We start from the raw sequence: 20,005 nt of genomic DNA on the forward strand, positions 1-20,005 counted from the left end.
ATACGGAGTATATTAGTGCTCAAATGCGTGAAAAGATAAAGTGTAACTATTAAATCGAATCAGGAAAAACAGTTCTCTTACAAAAGTTCTTGAATGCACAATATGTACAATTTTATTGTACACCGAGATCACTTTTATCAAGAGTTTTTTTTTGGTAACTTTTAACCAGTTTTTAGTGATTTTAAAGGAATAATTTATATTAAAATGAAAATTTTAATCATTAAAAAATAGGTAACTTTTAAACATTTAAAGCTACTCCGTAACTTTTTACTTCGGTGTACGATATTTACATTGTACACCATTTTAAAATGCTCCATCCGTTCCGTAATGATGTTCCAATTTAGAATTTTAACACTATTCATAAGAGATAATCTTCTAAATTATTTGCAATACATAAGAAAAAAAAAAACATATTCATATGAGATCTTGTTTAATTTGTTTCAATTAACACTTTAATAATATTTTTTTTTTCCACTAATGTATAATTAAAGATATAAATGATATAAAATGTACATTGATATAAGTAAAAAATATAATTTGGAATATCATTATAAAACGGAGGGGGTACGGAGTAAGAATTTGTGGTTCTCTTTAACGCAATGGCATGTTGTTAATCCAAAGCTTACTTCCTTTAGGGACTTTTACCTTTCACCAAAAATAAAATAAAAATGTTGTTAATCCAAAGCACGATCTATATAAAAAGCACATCCGATATTAACATTAATCCAAAGCACGACCGATATAAAAAAGCAAAATGCACGCCTTCTTCATATTCAGAGCTCCAAAATGCAGAGCTCTGCAATATCAATCTCACCTTCATTACCACACCTTAAACCTCTCCAAAACCCTAGTTTTCAACACCGTCGTCTTCCTCCTCTCAATTCGTTCTCTGTTCGTCCTTCTTTATCCTCCGCCATCACCTCTGTGCCGCGTTTGACCATAGTCAGAAGCTCGAGTGAGGAGGACTCTAGTTTTAATCCGAGCCGTCGATCATCGCGATTTGATGGATTGTTTTCTTCGCCGTCGTTGAATTTTTCCGGCAAGAGATCGTCGCAGGATGATTTCGCCGTTAAAGCGACGTCGTCGTCGTTGCCTGAGAGTGCGGATTCCGACGAGGCTCCGCAAACAATGTCGCAGACTTTGGAGATCGGGATTTTGTTCGTGCTTTGGATTGTTATTAATATCTACTTCAACATTTACAACAAGCAGGTTGAGTTTGATTTTTGACTTTTTGAATCAATTTTTTTTGTTTTGTTTATGTTTTTGATATTGTTAAATTTGATACTCCGATTATTTTGCGTAACAATTAGCAATAGCATGACCCTTTCCCGGTTTCCCCTTGACGTGCATAGGGGGAGGGTAGCGTACAAGTTTTGTTGGTGATGTTTATACTATGGAGTATCATTTGTTTTTTTCGTTTGAGGCCGGTGATCAACTTAGGAATCAATATCGAGTAATTTTGCTCAACTTTGGAGCTTAGGAATTTGTATAGAGTATGATATCTTTTAGATACCTACTCTATGTTAAATGATGTGAAATTCATTGATTCCGCTATATTCCATTGGTTACTATTTATGGGATTATAATGATGCGTTTATCCTATAGTATTCGGAAGCTAACAAAATGCATAGTATATGAAACAAATGTTCGAGAAGTTACTGTACAAAATCCGACCTTAACATTTAGAAAGGGCTGATTCGGCCCAAAACTCCAAAACATAAGTGATAAAAAATGAGAAAAAGCCGGTTCAACTGAAATGCAAAGAGGTGCATTATAGCTTCTTTGTTGTTGTTGTTATCATGTTTAAATATACATAACAAATGAATAGTCCATGCATAAATGACTTTTCATAATAATATAAGAAGATAGGTGAAACATGATGTTATTCATGTCAAAATTACATACTTTAGTACTTTTCATTAAAAACAAAAATCAAGTCTTATTGACATTTCTATGATTTACAACTGTTTGATTATGATTTTTTCTTATGATCATTTTGTATAACATACTATAATCATGTGAGAGAGCACTATAAAATTATAGTAATGCGATAAAGTTTTAGCATCAAAGAATAATAACACAAACATCTACATAATTCTTGTGTCAAGTAATATTTATCAATAGAGGTACATTTGAGTTATTTGACGTTGTATCGTCCTTGCAAAATGGCATATGACATGAGCAAGCGTTAAGGTAAAGCTCTAGTGACATTGCAAGTCTTTACAACATAATCTGAGCATATAGCGTCCAAGTACATTCTTTGTGAGGGGGCGTCCAAGTACATCAAATAGAAAGTTGTGGTTCTTTTCTACAAGTTATAGGTCCACTAATATATATTAGACAAAATTCAAGTGTTATGTTTTGGCTCTGTTTGTCGATCAATTAGCATTTAGCGATTAATTGGTTTAAGTATATGATAAAATTAGTTGTTTGTGTAAATTATTTGGTAAATTACTAGTTAGTTGTTTAATGTGAAAGGACCATTAAAGATATTACGAAATAATATAAAATGATGCAGGCTGGTAAATGTTGTACTTGTAAGTAATACTTTCGTACTAGGACAAAGTTGTCATTTTACACTCACTTATTCAAAACTCTAATGCGAAAACCTCATCATTCCAAAACTCTATTTCAATCCCCTCTAACCAAACACTCCAATTAGATTTTTAAAACGATAAAACCTCTTATTCACAAAGACTTATTCTCTAAAATCTCATAACCAAACACCATTTTTTGTTCTCCTAGTTAACCAAAATTTCCACCCCTTTACAAGAGTTACAACACACCCACCCACCATGGCCACCAAACACTCAAATATTTCCCATCCAATTCCTTACCAAGAAAAAGCTAAAATTTCATTCCACATTGACAACTTCATCCACCAACCCCCAACTAAATAGAATCAAAATTCATCCCCTCTTTCTCTCAAATCACACCAAAATTTTTGCAATAATAAAAACAATTTTTTTTTTGAAAAAAAGACACCCAATTTTTTTGGAAATATTTCCATAAAAACACCAATATAAAGAGCAAAATACTACACACCTTTTTCATTTTCTCTCTCCTCCTCCACTCCGCACTGTTGCTCTTCGGCGGAGCCTCCAACGCTTGCTCACCCTTCTTCATTTCCCCCCAAATCTCCCAAAATGCAGAGCTCTGCAATTTCAATCTCACCTTCATTACCACATCTTAAACCTGTCCAAAACCCTTGTTTTCAACACCGTCGTCTCCTTCCACTCAATTCGCTTTCTATTCGTCCTTCTATCTCCTCCGCCACCACTGCCGCACGGCGTTTAACCGTTGTTAGTAGCTCGAGTGAGGATTCCAGTTTTAATCTGAGCCGTAAATCGTCGAGATTTGATGGATTGGTTTCTTTGCCGTCGTTGAAGTTTTCCGGCAAGAGATCGTTGAAGGATGATGTCGTTGTTAAAGCGACGTCGGTGCCTGAGAGTGCGGATGCCGATGAGGGTCCGAAAGCGATGTCTAAGACTTTGGAGCTCGGGATTTTGTTTGGGATGTGGTATCTTTTTAACATCTACTTCAACATTTACAACAAGCAGGTTGATTTGATTTTTAAGCCGTATTTTTGCTTGTTTATATTTTCGGACATGCGCTGATTTCGCTGGTTGTTTTAATTTTTTTATGTCCTGTAAATGATGACATTTTTTTTTTGAAGAATTAGATTTTGTTTGGCCAAAAATGTTATTTTAAAAATGAGACGGACATTGTGATTAGTTAACATGCCTTAAGTTAATGAAAGCTTAATTCGACGATAAGAAAATTTCTGGTTTTTGTATGTGTAATTGATGGTGATAAGAAAATGAGGGGAAGTTTTTGATGATTTATAATGAATATGAGTGTGAATTCCTGGGGAAAATGGAGTGTAGTACATAGTTCTTTGACATTTTCCCGTAGAACTCTAAGTACTAGAGTGAAATATAAGTATTAGTATGTCATAAAATCTTAGTGGATTGATGGATTAGAAATCAAATTACTCCAATAGGGTTTGCTGATAGCAGCCTCGAATTTGGTGCTACTCCCATGTGGCAATGTGCATGGTTTTTGATTATCACTAAGCTTAAAAGCTTCTTGATTACTCCGTATTGTTTAAGCCCTGTTTTGTCGTATTGGAGTGTTATGCCACTTGAATTTTGGAATACACGATTAGGATTTAGTTATTGCTGGTGGGAATCTGAGGTTGCACTTGGGAATCTGAGGTTGCACTTGAGCTAATTCGAGAAGCTAGTGTCTATGATACACGGGTTGCTATGTTGTATGTGGGTAAAGGGTCTGGTGGAACTTTGGAAGCATGTGTGATGTGTGTGTTTGGAGTGGGGTGGGGTTGGGGGGTTGGGTGGTATTTGAGGATTCGATGGAACGGTTGAAAACATTTGGAATTAGAGTGCAGAGGGATGGTACTATACAGGTACTTGAGGATCCGATGGAACAGTTGAAGCATGAGGAGTTAGAATGCAGAGGGATGGTATTGTACAGTTTTGTTGGTGATGTTTCCTATCCCTTTGTATGGTGTAATCAACTTAGGCATCTAAATCGAGTAGCTTTGCTCAACTCTGGAGAAAGTAATTTGTGTGGTCTATGGTGCCTTTTTAATATTTACTCCCTGTCTTTCATAACGCAAGGAACCCATGCTTCTGGAAGCCAAACCTTGTAGATTCATTTCCATAAAACGCTCGAAAAATAATTATGAAGTGCTTTTCAGCATGTTTTACCATATATTCTGGGAGAAGTTATTGCGCAAAGTTCGACCTTAAAATTTTAAAAGGCCTTATATATTGGAACCAAGGAGCAGGTAAAGTTGGATGTTTCCTTGATCGTTTATTACTATACCAAACATTCCATTCAGAGTGCAGGTTAGGGCTGCTTTTAAATGAAATGTATTCGTCTAACTCTGAAGACAATGGTGCTACTCTAATTTGAGATTGCAACATGTCTTGAATTAGTATAAGTTTCCTGGGGATATGTATTGATCTGAGATACATGGATAAACATTGGCATGATGCTCTTTAAAATGCAGTGGCTACCTGCTTCTTGCATCAGCTTTTGCTTTAGTAATGTATAATGATCTTTCCTGCAGGTTCTGAAGGCGTTTCATTATCCCATGACTGTCACATTGATTCAATTTGCTGTTGGGTCAGTGCTTGTTATCTTCATGTGGATGTTCAATCTCTATAAGAAGCCAAACATTAGCGCTGGGCAGGTAGTTCACCAGTCTCTTTGTAATGCTATTGTAGAACTTCTATTTTGGAGCTGCTGTTTTATTGTACTTTTTAACTGCTGTTTTGCAGCTAGCTGCTATTGTGCCATTAGCGATGGTACACACCATGGGTAACCTCTTCACTAACATGAGTCTGGGTAAAGTGGCAGTATCATTTACTCACACTATTAAAGCCATGGAGCCGTTTTTCTCTGTTTTACTGTCTGCTGCCTTTCTAGGAGAGGTATACTCTTTTAAAAATACATAGAATATGTTTAAAATGTTAAAGATTTCAACAAGTGATTCAGATATCTATTATACTGGTTTCTGTGTGGGTTGATTTATTTGACCCTTCATTGTAGAAACCTACTCCTTGGGTTGTGCTTTCACTTCTTCCCATTGTTGGAGGGGTGGCTCTTGCTTCAGTGACTGAGGCCTCTTTTAACTGGTCAGTGAATTTACTTTCTGACAAGATTTGTCTGTTTTGTGATTCCACATGTCCATCAGTTCTTTTGACACACGTCTTTTCTGAATAAAGGGCTGGCTTTTGGAGTGCTATGGCTTCTAATGTGACAAACCAGTCTCGTAACGTCCTTAGCAAGAAGGTCATGGTAAAGAAAGAGGTAATTCTTATTGCCTAGCTGATGTGTCTTCCTTATATATAAGAAAGCTTTATTTGGGCAGTCTCTGACCTTTTCTGTTGCTTGTGGAGAAGCAGTTTTCTTTATTTTGCATAATACATACAACTTAGTATTCTGATTAATACGTTTGCTTGATATGTTTGAATTTGAGTTAATCTCAATTACGGTCTTTGACAGGAATCCATGGACAATATCACTCTCTTCTCCATAATAACAGTCATGTCTTTTATACTATTAGCCCCAGTGGCTATTTTCACAGAAGGTGTCAAGTTTACTCCTACATATATTGAAGCTGCTGTAAGTATACTGTTCTGTTCTTTAACCATTTTTCATTTGCTCTGCAAACCATTCTTCATAATGTATTGACTTATTTAATTTTGTTGTTGTTGCAGGGAATTAATGTCCAACAATTATACACAAGGTCCTTGCTGGCTGCTCTTTGCTTCCATGCTTACCAGCAGGTAACAGTAACACCCCCTCTTTTTCCCCTTCCTTTTTGTAATAGTGTTGTACTGTTTTATCTTTTGCTTTAACAGATTTCCCCCCCTTAAATGTTTTTTGTGATCTTGAGTCTCTTAAGCTCTTGACACTCTTTCAGCATCATCCTTCTCAATGTCTCAAAATTGGTGGTTCATGCCATTTTGTTTTTGCTTCTGGAAATTTTGAATCAAATATATCTGCAGAATGAATTTTTCACAATAGAAAAAGAAATTAAGAACCATTGTCAATATCTGATTGCCTGATTGGCTTGTGTTCATGTCCCTGAAGCTTTGAATACTTTGTTGCTCAACTGTATTTTCCTTGGGTTCAAAGTTAGTCACAGTTGAAAGTCCTGGACCCACTCTGAGTTGGATTTACTCCCTAACTAGAATTTTGGTCCGGGCTGAATAACTATAATTATGCCCCTATGAAAAAAAAAATCATGACTGAATTCTCACCTTTATTGTTTCCTTTATTATGTTGTCCTTTGTTAAATTTTGTTTGTAAAGAATAATACTTCATAGTTTGTGAATCTTGTTGAAACGATATTACTCAAGAGGTTTTCCAGTTTAGTGCTAAATACCCAACACTATGGATTCCTGTAAAGAGGTTTGCCGGTTTGGTGTTAGATACCCAACATTTTCAGCTACCATTTCCTTCTCCAACTCCAGTACCCCTTACCCCGCCTTTGGCAGTTCAAGCCATGCACATTGACCCTATCTTTTTACGGGGCCCTAGGTGCCAACATTGGCATATTGCACGTTGGTGATTGGGATAGGATCTCACATCTGATGTTTGTTTTCCTTCTTCCTTTTGGTGTTTTGTAGTATCTAGGTAGCCAGGGTATCTACATTCCATTCTCCACTAACATAGTGCATTATGGAATTTAGAAAGCCATATCCATACAAAATAGCCATTCTAAGTGTGGTGAGTGGTGACTGCTGGTCCTTCAATACAATATTTGGTTTGTGGAGAACAGAACTTTATAAAGAGTATGCAGGGGATCACTGCTTTTTTTAGGTCCTCACAATAAAGTACCCCTTCTTTTTTTATCAAGGATGTGTCCAAAGCAACAAGTGATGACATTCTTTCGTGCAATCTTTTTTGTGGCAACTTTGCAGCTTTTGTTAGCTCATTTACGGGGATGATTTTTACTCGTCATCATTCTTTTACCCTTGGGTTGAATAACATGAAAGTTGCGGATGGCTTTGTTAGTGTAGATTTCATGAACTACTTTGTATGAACGAGTCTGTCATGAAATTTGTGAGAAGAAGTCATCAAGGAGAATTTCTCTCATCCCTGAAGCTCCAAGGGTTGTAATACTTGTAAAGTAGGACTGTTAAATGTTGTGATATCCCCGGGAAATTCATTTTGGAATTAGACAATAGACAGTAAAGCAAAGTCTCAGCGTATCTAAATTAATACGCAGTACATTCCAAATTCCAAAAGTTTAATCACCCTTCTTTAGAGAAATTATGGTCTGTCTTATGTTGAAATTTGTTAAATTTCCCTGTTTGAATATTTCAGGTTTCTTACATGATATTGCAAAGGGTTTCCCCAGTTACCCATTCTGTCGGTAACTGTGTGAAGAGGGTGGTTGTCATTACCAGCTCTGTTTTATTCTTCAAAACACCAGTTTCACCTATAAATGCTCTGGGTAAAGTTCTTTTGCTTTTAACATGTTTTGATCCTTCTTACATTCTTGTTTCTGGAAAAAGCTCTTGAATTGTTTCTTTCATCCACGTTGATGCAATGTTTTTCTTTATTTTCTGATGTCATTCGTTTTTTACAGGCACTGGAGTTGCACTTGCCGGAGTTTTCTTGTATTCCCGGTTGAAGCGCATCAAGCCAAAGCCAAAGGCAGCTTAATTTTGACTGTGTCTACTTTCCTTAGGCAAAGAATTGTATTTTTCGATTGGAAGAGCAAAGTTCTAGGTCAGATCAGGCATTTGAATGTTTCTCTCTTATTTTCAATTCAAATGCTTAGGGGGTTGGGTTGTGTTTATCCCATCATTGATATTTTTTTCTCTTATTTTGAAAGTAGTTTTGAGAAGTAGATCCAAATTCTTTCACCCCATTATTAATCTTAAGCTTTTCTTGCTCCCTCTTTATGCTTCATAATTCATATACTCTCTTTTGGCCATCTTTAATGATTTGAATGTATGTTAAAAACACAATCACGTGAGATCTTGTTAGGTCCCCTCGATGTATATTTTCACAAATCAAATTTTTATAGGAAGTAATTTTTATTTATTCATCTAAAATTTAAGGTATACGTTAGCAAATGTGAAAGTTATAATAACGTTGCAACTACTAGAGAACAGATGAAGTATATCTATGCCCAAGTCTCCAATTCAAGTAATCATGCATGGCACCCTTGACATTCTTCAATCCATAATCTTTCCAACCCAATATTTTCTCTAAACATCACGATTCTTGACGTAATGACTTCGCCATTAGGTTCAATTTACAGTGAATTATCCATAGGCCAAAAGATCAGTAAGTAAAATTGCAATTTTTGTAATAAGCTTAAACTTCTTTTCTATATAAAATCTTAAAATAAATCTTTCAATAGTTTATTATTCGATCTAGTGTCTTTGAAAGTTCCATTATACGAGTAGTCATTACACGGTTCAGTAAAATGAGAGTCTTGATCATAAAAAACAAAAAGGAAAAAAAAACTTAGATGATAAAATACCATTGCAATTATTATCCCTTTTACACCAAAAAGAACAAAACAAAACAAAATTAACTTCTACTAAAAACTTGTGCATAACCTTAAACAACAATCAATACAACATCATAAAATGTATCTTTCTACGACATTCTAAAGAGTGCACAACTTTTAAGTTCATAACATAATTTATAGAGTAATTGGTTTCTCTTACAGTCAAGAACAATACAACTGAAATAACAACCTACAAACCTCTTAAGAGTTTTTCACACAAAACTACACAAACACCAAGTCAAGAACATCCTCAAAACATATATGGTGACCTTTCTTTACCCTTCCCCCTCTCTTTTACACCACTAAACTATATAACTTCAATTTATAAAAATACTTTATAAATATTAAAATCTTTCAGAGCGATTTCCGACTAAAATGCTTTATAATTTCATATTATAATAGATAATTGGTTGCATCATTAGAGATTAACATGGTTAATCATCTCAACCAAATCAAACTCCTTTTTCACCTCATGTTGCACCATCATTCTTGGACCCAAACCAATCTGTGAATCATCCACAATCTCAAAAAACCCTCTGCCGCCGCCATCACCTCCACCGCCGCCACCACCACCGCCGCCGTGATCATTATTAGGCGGTGCATAATCAAGAAGGGAGTCAATGCTACTCTCTTCAAACATCTGAGCATCAAAGTTGAAATCAGGAACTTCACTGAAGTCATACTCTGGTGCAATTAATGGATCACTCGAACTCGAATTCGAGGACCCGGTTTGATCATCATTATTGGGTAACAATAATTGATTGTTGTTGAAAGAGATTGGTTTTTTCCTACAACCAGCATTGATGGTTTCAAGAGTCAAACTTTTGATGTATTCTTGAAGTAAAGAACTCTGTCTTGGGTATTTGGATTTGCATTTTCTCCTGGAAAATTGCCTTCTTTTGGTTGCATTCCAATGGTTTTTGATTGAGTTTTCTGTTCTTCCTGGTAATTTCTTTGCAATTTCAGCCCATTTGTTTCCTATCTCTATATGTGATTCGATCAGAACCCTGTCCTCCTCTTCACTCCACACATCTTTCTGTAAAAATTAAGGGAAATGGAAAAATAAAAGTTACTCTTTCATGCCCCATTCTATTGGACTTATTTTGTGCTACATCTGTTTCACAATACTTGCATCATTTTTTTTTTTACGTATTCCAACACGCTTTTTTGAACATTAATATCTTTAATTGTGTGCAAGTAAACATTATAAAAACTTGATATTTGGAATCCTCGCATTAATACGAATTTAACAAGATCACTTGCCTATGTTTATTCTTAGATAATGTGAAAGAATGATTGTCAAAGTTGGTTGATGAATAGTGTCAAAATGAGAAACGATGCATCTATGGCGGAGCGAAAGTAGTATGAACTTATATTATCTAAAATTAACTGAACTTAACTGGACTTATCTGAATTTATCTGAACTAAATTAAATTTAGCTGAACTTATTTTATCTGAATAAACTTATTTGTGTGTGAAAATATCTAGGAAAAACTTATTTTTTCTGAACTTATATTATCTAAACTTATCTGAACTTATTTTGACTTATTAGATACTATTTTAAGATGTTCGGAAAAATCAAGCGAAATGCTTTTTAAGATGTTCGAAAAAACTTGTCATATCTTCTAAATAAGTACAGAGTAATGATTGATTTTTTTGACCGGGTTTATCCTAACTAAGAGACAGTCACGAACTCACGACTCGCGTTACTCCTTTCGGTCCGGAAATAATAGTTGCCAATACTATTTTAAGATGTTTGGAAAAACTGGTCAATATCTTCTAAATAAGTATGGAGTAATGATTAATGATTGTTTTTACCGGTTACGTAACTAAGATACAGTCACGACTCACGTTGAAAGAATGAAAACGGTCCAACTGTTATATCGAATCTTTGAGTAAAATTATGTCGTGTAGTTAATTATGGGATATTGGTACGATTATAATCATTGTTATTTTCCGAACAAAGGGAATATATTTATTGGTGGATAGAAAATTGTCATGCATGTTTCCTTATTTTGCTATGTAGTACTCCCTCCGTCCCATAATATAGTGCCTGTTTTCCTAAAATGGTGTCCCTAAATGATGTGCCTATTTCTATTTTAAACCATTAATTTTTAATTTGAAAATTGTATTTTTTGACTTTTATTCAACCCATGTGCTTGATTTTTGTCTTTTTTAGGCCTATTTATTATGTACACACCTTTAATCTCTAATTTCTCTCTCCATAAAAGCCAACTAACATGTACTTTATCTTGAAAAAACAAATAATTATTGTTTTTATTATCAATGTTATACTTTACCTTAATAACCGTGATTTTGGTCAAACGGGCACTATATTATGGGACGGAGGGAGTATGAATTATGATGAATCAATTTTCATGTTTCTTGAAATGGGTTAGTTTTTTTTGCTTTAAATGTCCACTTAAAAGTTGGGTCAACTTTTGCCTTTAAATACAGAGTACAAATTTATCTTTCTAGTTTGTTAGGGTACATTTAAATTTGAATGGAAATGGACACTTCTAAAATAAGGTTTGCCCTGTAAATAATTTATATTGACCTAATTATTCCGTGAAAAAAAAAATTGTATTGACCTAATTATTGGAGCACTAATTAACATCGAAAAATGAAAATGCATTTTTTAAATACATTTGCATTGCAAAACCAGCCAACAGTTGGTTGTTTGTATTGGAAATACCTTTAGTTCTCATGTACTCCGTACTTCCTACTAATGCATGTGGAGAATTTAATTGTGACACGAGATTATAAAAATATATTTAAAAAACTGATTTTTTACGGAGTATATTGTAAAGAGAAAAGGCTATAAAAGCTAAGTTATATAGGGCGGATTCAATTGCTGGTCATGGATACCACCGTTATAATTTTAATCAATAAAATGAATTAACATTATATTAATTTATTTAATGTTGTGATATTAAACTTAGCCTATAAATCCATTTAGTCTAACAATCCAGATATGTTTTTATTAAATCTTTAAGGCAACTTTTTTGTGTGTGTCTCTAAAGATGACTCCATTCATGTATAGCGTGACTATTATTACACCTTAAGGGTCTGTAACAACCAAATTTGGTTTACTTCTTTTTTTTATATAAAAAAAGACTTTTACTAATTTTTTAAAATTTTAAAGTGTTACCAGTAAATTGGCTCTATGTAATTAAGTAGTCTCTGGCCCTCTAATTGGATTATGTGATGACGATGAACATTTAAAATGTCTTAAAATAATGACACCAAAATGCAAGCTTGAAAACATTGCATGCGTCAATTTGTTGTAAAAATAAATAATTCATTCAACACTTTTTTCCCTATTTTGCTCTTTAGCAACAACTAACTTAAATACTTCCCTAGGATACCATTTTTTACACTTGTACTTTTTATATAGGTTTGTTGGACTAGATTGAACAAGAAACGTGACATCTTATATACTCTTTATTTTTTTTATTTTTTATTTTGTTTGGTGTACATATTTAAGTATCAGAATATTATTTTTTGAAAAACATATATATTAGATGAATCTAATAAGATATCACATCAAAATGGAAATTTTCATATAAATCAATGAATTACGTACTCATGATGAAAGTTTATCTCTTTTCAAATGAATTTTAAATGATCGAAAGGATCGGAGAAAATAGAAGGAAAAATAATTAACGAAAGAAATCACTCTGTAATTATTCACGGCGAAAATACAGTGACAAATATTTTGATTCTTCATCGGAAGGCCTAAACTAATTTTTTGGTTTGGCTCATTTACTTTTTAGCACATTTTTCGGTGTTCATATTTAAGTATCAAAATATTATTTTTTGAAATACATATTAGACAAATCTAACAAGATGTCACATCACTATGTAATTTCTTCATATAAATCAATGAATTACTCAATTACTCATGGTCATTTACTCATGGAGAAAATAGAAAGAAAAATAATTAACGAAAGAAATTACTCCGTAATTAATAATAGCGAAAAAATAGGGATTAATTGCTTTACCTTAATGTCTCTAAATCCAAAAAAAAGTAAAAAAATCTTTACATACCTTAATATCTGGTTTTAAATGGTTGTGCCATCTCTCTCGGCATTGTTTCCCAACTCTTCCATTTAGCAATTGAGCAATCTGAGACCATTTCCTTACGCCATAACGCCCCACCAACTGAATCAACAGTCTACATTTGCATGCATGCAAAAATAAAATAAAAAAATTATTAAAAAGGAAAAAAGTAATAAAAAAAACCAAATCTGAAAATAATGACAAGAACAAAAATAATACAGGGTATATAGACAGTTCAATTTACATATAATACTTCATTAAAAAAAATTAAAAATTTCAGGGACGGAATCATAAATCTTATTTTTCAATTTTTTTTAAAAGAAATCGAAACTTGGGGGAACCGAGGCTCCCGCTAGCCCCCTATGTTACGCCCCTGAAAAATCTTATGTAATATTAAATTAAAAATAATAACAAGAATAAAAAAACATAGAGAATGTGTTGATTGTGAAAATGTTAACCTATCTTCTTCCATAGTCCATTGGCCCTTGACCACGGTGGACTTCTTCTTGCGGTGATCTTTTCCACCCTTTCTCACGGTGGTTGCCGCCGAGAGACGGCTCGGAACAACCACGGTGGCGTCATTTTGCGGAGTCGTGGACGAGTCTTCATCCGAAAGCCTATATGATGATCTTGTAAGACCTAAATCATAGTAGCAAAAGGGGTTATAACTTTGAGGACTAGGGCTACTTATCATGTTATTGATAGGGTTAATAAATTGGGAATGCCCTAAAATCCCAAGTCCTCCACCACTTTGATTGTAGTTATCTATGAGATTAGAACCCAATGCAACATTATTATTATTATTAGGTGCATGATTAGCAAAGGGTTTAGTCTCATATAACTCAAAATTAGGGAAACACCCAAATGTGGAGTTATAATTAAGATCATAGGGTTCCAAACTATTTGGTTGGATGGGAAACAAGGCATTAGATGCCGAGGATGAACCATCAAGATCGAGGTTGAGATCGAAATTCTCAAGAGGGTGAAGATCTTGGAGGAAATTAGTGTTCCCTTTTAATGACAAATTAGCTTCCTCTAGGGAGAATTGATCATTTCGAGGCGGTTTCGAGTAATTATTTTCAGGGAAGAATAATGGGAGATGAGAAGGGAACTTTTCCCTATAATTTGCATCAAAATCCATCAAAGAAAGGTATAAAAAAGGGATAAGAGAATTGAAGGAGGAAGAGATGGAGCAAAGGAGAGAAAGTTTTGGTTGGTTTTCTAAGAGTGGTTTCTACTATGTGCTTTTAGCTTAAGGCAAAAGATATATAGAGGTATTTATTTATTTATTTATTTATTTATTTATTTTTTGAGTGTGAAAAATTGTGGCCGTTGATCTCTAGTCTATCCAATGGCTTGAAAATATTGTATATATCATGTGTGAAAACTTTGAGAGATTAGCAATTTCTTAATCACTTTTCTCAATTTTTGATTTGCTTCCATTTTTGTTTCTCAATTTCTTGTGAGGTGTAACTATGTGTAAGAAATGAAAATGAAGAAGGATTATTTATATACGGGGTATTTAAAATTTAGATTTGAACAATTAGTTACTTTCTTACAAGTTAATAAATGTGCTTAATAAAGTTTTTGCTGTTATAAACACTAAATTTTTACTACATTAAGGGAAAATTTGGTCAAAAGAAAGACTTTGATTAATTTATTACATTATTAAAATGATTAAATATATGTGCTTGGTTAAAACCGGATTTTTAGACCAATCTTTTTTTGTTACATAACATGAATACAATTGCAAACTTGCAATGCACTAAACTTTGCTACCCAATAAAAAAAATTATACTCCATAGTTTCTTTATATCGATATTTTAGTTTACAAATTCCTTTGAGATGTCTTATGATAATTATATGCTACTGAAACTATATACCATACCACATGCCATGTCATCAATCTCTTATCCAACACTCCATAGTAGACTATTAAGCAATTTAATTTAATAGATCCGAGACAAACTGTTTTTAATTGCAGAATCAAAATCATTATTTGAGACTTTGAGTTGGTGGCACAAAACATGAGCATGGAGTTGGGAGGAAATTCTTATGGAATTAGCTTTTACCCAAAGAAGTTTGTTGTACATATGACAAAAACATTAAAACATATATTCTCATGGAATAACATGTTTACTCTTGGCTATGCATTTAGTGGCACTTTAGATAGTCCCTATTTAAAGGTAGGCAACGGGAATAATATTTTTTTATTGTTAAGGGGCGAGTAATGGGTGAATAGGTTTCAGCAGAGTCGTCTCCGACAATTTTGAGGCCGTGCGCTAAATACAGATATTGGGCCCCTATAATTTTTTACGGGCAATTATTTAATTTAAAACACATAATTATTATATTAATATTTTTTTTTATTTATACAAAATATAGGCAGACAAACAATCGAACTCTGGTCTTAGGTACCACACTTATGAGTCATTATCAACTGGGACAAAGATTACATAATGCTTAACAAAGCAACTGTTAAATATATAATATTGGTTCTTGGGGGTTTAACCAACAACATTTCTTTTTGGTCCCTAAAGTTCTATGGACCTGTGATGTAGGTCCGACTGGACCTCCCTTTAGCCGACCCCGAGTTTCAGTTTCCTCCCAATTGTTGTTGTAGAGGATCGAACATGCGATCTGCCCTACCAAGTTAAGCATTAATCACCATTAAAACAACAGATAATTGGTTAGACAATGAAAATAATATAGTTAGCACATAAATAATTAAATATGAAAGTACCACAAATAAAATAAAGAGGTTAAAAACTTAAAATGTAAAATAAATATCAATATAACTAATGTTTAAAGTTTAACAATTGATTCCTTTTGCCCCATAACAACTTCAACTCCCTTTTCGATTCCTTTCCATTTTCCTCAAATTGTAAAATAATATGATGAACAGAGGTAAAAGGTTGTAAAATTAGGCAATTTTAGTATGAGATCAATCGAAAGGTTCCCTTTCATCGAAACACGTGTTAGTTACGTTCGGTATCATACCTAGTTTTTAGGTATTGATTTGAGGATTTTAAAAACCATATGATTCAGGTTAATTCGTAAACTTAAAATTAGTCATACACTCATATGTATAGTAATCACGTTAATTGTATTTGAAAAAAGGAAGAAAAACAAAAATCAAAACTACTTTTTTTTTTATTATTATTATTTTTTACTTTTCTATAAAACATAAACGGAAAAAAAAACTTAAAAAAAACCCGATACCAAACCATTAATTTAAGAATTTTTTTCACTTTAGTGCCTCAAAGTTTGACATAATTCTACTTTAGTACCCTAAGATTTTAATTTCCACTTTGGTGCCCCGAGGTTTAAGTTCATAGTTCCCCTTACCTACATAAATTCGCACTAGTGGAAAAAGGGTCATTTGCATCGCACTTTTAAGCACATTTGCGTCGCACATCGTGCGTGGCAAAAGCTCTCGACGCAAATGACTAAAAGTCATTTGCGTCGCACATTTGTGCGACGCAAATGAACCTTATTTGCGTCGCACATTTAGCTAATGTGCGACGCAAATAACTTTTCAGGCATGGTGCTGAAAAGTCATTTGCAACGCACATTAGCTAAATGTGCGTTGCAAATGACTTTTCAGCACCATGCCTGAAAAGTTATTTGCGTCGCACATTAGCTAAATGTGCGTTGCAAATGACTTTTCAGCACCATGCCTGAAAAGTTATTTGCGTCGCACATTAGCTAAATGTGCGACGCAAATGACTTTTAGGCGCAAAAAAAAAGTCATTTGCCACGCACAATAGCTTAATGTGCGACGCAAATGACAATTTTAGCGCCAAAAAATTAAGTCATTTGCGTCGCAGATTAGTAAATCTGCGACGCACTTGATTGAGTTAATTGCGTCGCAGCTTTGTTAATCTGCGACGCAAATGACTCTGGGGGGCATCCTAGAGTCATTTGCGTCGCAGTTTAACAAAGCTGCGACGCAAATGACTAAATTTTATGCTAAAATTTGTCATTTGCGTCACATGTTCAGAATGGCGTGGCAAATGCGGGGATGCAAATAAGCCTTTTTTCCACTAGTGTTCGTATTCATACGTTAATTAGTACATAGACTTATGGAGTAAGCTAATTCAAATTACGATAATAAAGTGTAATTTTCTAAACCAAAGACTATATTTATCTCCAAATCAAATTAGAAAGAGAATCTCATTTTTGGTGTTGGAGAATCCGACATTTGTTGTTACATAAATGGGGCGACAACTCAAGATTATAGGACACATATTCTTTGTACAAATAAAATGTCTAAAATTACGAATTAAAGTAAGATGTTAATATAATTCAATGACAAACTTTGTCTTAGATCATCAAACATGTTCAACTTAATGATCTCATTACACTCTAATTTAATCAAGCACTACTTATGGATTTACATATTTCTACGTTACTAATTAATTTACAATTCTTTATAGGTACTCTTGAATATTGATTTGATCATCTAGTCAATAGTCATCATCTATTTAAAACGTGCCAATTTATTCTTGAACTAGTATATTTTTCTTAATCCATCTAACTAGGTTTATATTTTTCTTAATCCATGTAGCTAGGTTATCTTTTTTTTTTTTTGATGCGAATGAGCCACAAGGGCAATATAAATTACAAATGGGGGCGGGGGGATTCGAACCTGAGACCTATCGTACACAGGCCCTCAGTCTTAACCATTAGGCCAAGACATCATTGGTAGCTTGGTTATCTTAAAAGATAAACTTAGTATGTTTAATACTAGCCCGTTTATAAAATTCTTTCCACTTACTAAGATAGATTATGTTTAATACTCGCCCGTTTTAATTTTTAATTTCTTTATATGCTCAAAATACTTGAGTACTCATGGAATTGATAAAATTATGTAATAGAAAATAGGAAAAAGGCATTGTTAACTGGCCTAATATGTCCCCCTTTAAAAGGTTTATGACCCAATTAAACTTACACTACAATTCTAATACCACATATAAAGTCTTAAGAGTTAGAGTTTAGCATACACTACAATTCCTAAGTCTTTAGTAATTACGTACAGTTAGCACTTAGCAGTGAGCATTAATTTCCTAGACTTAATAAAGTTCTAGCCTTCTAGTTCTAGCCTTTCTTGTGAGGTGTAACTATGTGTAAGAAATGAAAATGAAGAAGAATTATTTATATACAGAGTATTTAAATTTTAGATTTGAACAATTAGTTACTTTCTTACAACTTAATAAATGTGTGTAATCAAGTTTTTGTTGCTATAAACACTAAATTTTACCACATTAAGGGAAAATCTGGTCAAATGAAAGCTAGACTTTGATTTAATTTATTACTACGTACATTATTCAAATGATTAAAGATATGTGCTTGGTTAACAACGGATTTTCAGACCAATCTATTTGTTACATAACGTGAATACAATTGCAAACTTGCAATGCACTTAATTTTGCTACCCAACAAATAAAAAAATTATACTCCATAGTTTCTTTATATCGATATTTTAGTTTACAAATTCCTATGAAATTTCGTATGACGTACAATTATATGCTACGGAAATATATATTAGACCACATGCCATGTCATCAAGACATCAATCTATTATCCAACACTCCATAGTTTTTTTTTTTTTTTTTGTTGACATAGGATTAATTTGTATAAAATGAAAAGTTTACAAACTACACACTAAAGTACTAGGTTTTTATAGACCATTACGCACATTTTAAAACAAACTACAATTATAAGTCTAAGAGGCGAATAAAATTTTAAGCAATATGATTTTATGCAAATTAATCCTATGTTAAAAAAAAAAAAAAAAAAAACTACGAAGTCATCAATAATCTAACACCCCATAGTTTATTATTAAGCAATATGATTTTATAGATCCGAGACAAATTGTTTTTAATTGCAGAAGCAAAATCATTGTTTGAGACTTTGAGTTGGCGGCACAAAACATGATCATGGAGTTGGGAGGAAATTCTTATGGCATTAGTTTTTACCAAAGAAGTTTGTTGTACGTATGACAAAAACATTAAAACATATATTCTCATAGAATAACATTTTTACCCTTGGCTATGCATTTAGTGGCACTTTAGAAAGCTCCCATTTAAAGGTAGGCAACAGATTTTTTTTGGGGCTACAACCCGGTTCATCCTCGTTACAAAAAAAAAAAAAAAAAACTCGTATTGTAACGGATTTATAGGGACGAATTTATATCCGTTTTTAATTTAGAGATGGCATACTCATCATTCGTCTTTGAATTTATTTAGAGACGGATATTGTAAATCCGTCGCTACTTTTATCGAGGGATTTATAAATCCGTCTCTAAGTTAGGGACGGATTTCAAAATCCGTCTCTAAGTTAGGGACAAATTTTAAAATTCGTCCTTAATGTTGTTTTAGAAATTCCGAAACGTAAAGTCCACGAGCAATTTCTCCTAGACTCTTCGTAGAAAGTTAGATCTAAATTAGAGATGGAATTTTAAAATCCGTCCCTAATGTGTTTTATCAATTTCTCTAAATTAGAGACAGAATTTTAAATCCGTCCCTAATTTAGAGATAGAATGTTAAACCCATTCCTAGTATAGAGACATATTTTCTAGATCCGTTTCTAATATTTCTTTTAATCATTATCAATTTCATACATAGAAGTATACAAGTTGTACTTGGTTTAGTATACAAGTTTGATTCCCCTTATCCATTCCCCTTGCAAAACTGGACCTGGTTGACCTAAGCGAGCTTTCGAACCGGTAATGAGACCGAGTTGAACCGAACATCTAACAATAGGTAGCATTTATTTTCACTTGCAACATTTAGAGACGGATTTATAATCGGTCTCTAAATTTTAGAGACGGGTTCAAAAATCCGTCTCTAAATATTAGATACGGATTTTATGGAA

The 20,005-nt window shown here is 33.4% G+C and overlaps 2 protein-coding genes across 3 annotated transcripts; one reads left to right on the forward strand and one right to left on the reverse strand.

Annotated features, from left to right (window-relative positions):
- The first annotated feature begins 756 nt into the window (after positions 1 to 756).
- LOC110789467 (triose phosphate/phosphate translocator, non-green plastid, chloroplastic) lies at positions 757 to 8,441 on the forward strand. Of its 2 annotated transcripts, none has more exons than XM_021994133.2 (9): positions 757 to 1,209; positions 5,096 to 5,218; positions 5,307 to 5,459; positions 5,578 to 5,663; positions 5,754 to 5,838; positions 6,034 to 6,153; positions 6,249 to 6,317; positions 7,864 to 7,993; positions 8,129 to 8,441. In XM_021994133.2, the coding sequence occupies exons 1-9, from the start codon at positions 787 to 789 to the stop codon at positions 8,203 to 8,205; spliced, it is 1,266 nt and encodes a 421-aa protein (XP_021849825.2). In that variant the 5' UTR covers positions 757 to 786; the 3' UTR covers positions 8,206 to 8,441. The 2 variants fall into 2 exon arrangements, with proteins under 2 accessions (XP_021849825.2, XP_021849826.1); XM_021994134.2 differs by lacking the exon at positions 757 to 1,209 and adding an exon at positions 2,868 to 3,560.
- Positions 8,333 to 14,267, reverse strand: LOC110789441 (transcription factor MYB98-like). Its single transcript, XM_021994104.2, has 3 exons — positions 13,585 to 14,267; positions 13,115 to 13,241; positions 8,333 to 10,100 (listed from the first exon to the last, which is right to left on the reverse strand). The coding sequence occupies exons 1-3, from the start codon at positions 14,265 to 14,267 to the stop codon at positions 9,483 to 9,485; spliced, it is 1,428 nt and encodes a 475-aa protein (XP_021849796.2). The 3' UTR covers positions 8,333 to 9,482.
- Between the last annotated feature and the right edge of the window lie 5,738 nt (positions 14,268 to 20,005).

This window comes from Spinacia oleracea, chromosome 5 (assembly GCF_020520425.1).
Source record: "Spinacia oleracea cultivar Varoflay chromosome 5, BTI_SOV_V1, whole genome shotgun sequence".
NCBI classification, from domain to species: domain Eukaryota; kingdom Viridiplantae; phylum Streptophyta; class Magnoliopsida; order Caryophyllales; family Amaranthaceae; genus Spinacia; species Spinacia oleracea.

Bases quoted from the DNA above. Each gene is read 5' to 3' on its own strand.
- LOC110789467 (XM_021994133.2), top strand. From the start codon at position 787: ATGCAGAGCTCTGCAATATCAATCTCACCTTCATTACCACACCTTAAA. The intron at 5,839-6,033 runs GTAATTCTTATT...GGTCTTTGACAG, and splicing joins AGGTCATGGTAAAGAAAGAG to GAATCCATGGACAATATCAC. The intron at 6,154-6,248 runs GTAAGTATACTG...TTGTTGTTGCAG, and splicing joins CTACATATATTGAAGCTGCT to GGAATTAATGTCCAACAATT.
- LOC110789441 (XM_021994104.2), bottom strand. From the start codon at position 14,267: ATGGATTTTGATGCAAATTATAGGGAAAAGTTCCCTTCTCATCTCCCA. The intron at 13,242-13,584 runs GTTAACATTTTC...ATGCAAATGTAG, and splicing joins TGGACTATGGAAGAAGATAG to ACTGTTGATTCAGTTGGTGG. The intron at 10,101-13,114 runs GTATGTAAAGAT...TAATTTTTACAG, and splicing joins ATTTAAAACCAGATATTAAG to AAAGATGTGTGGAGTGAAGA.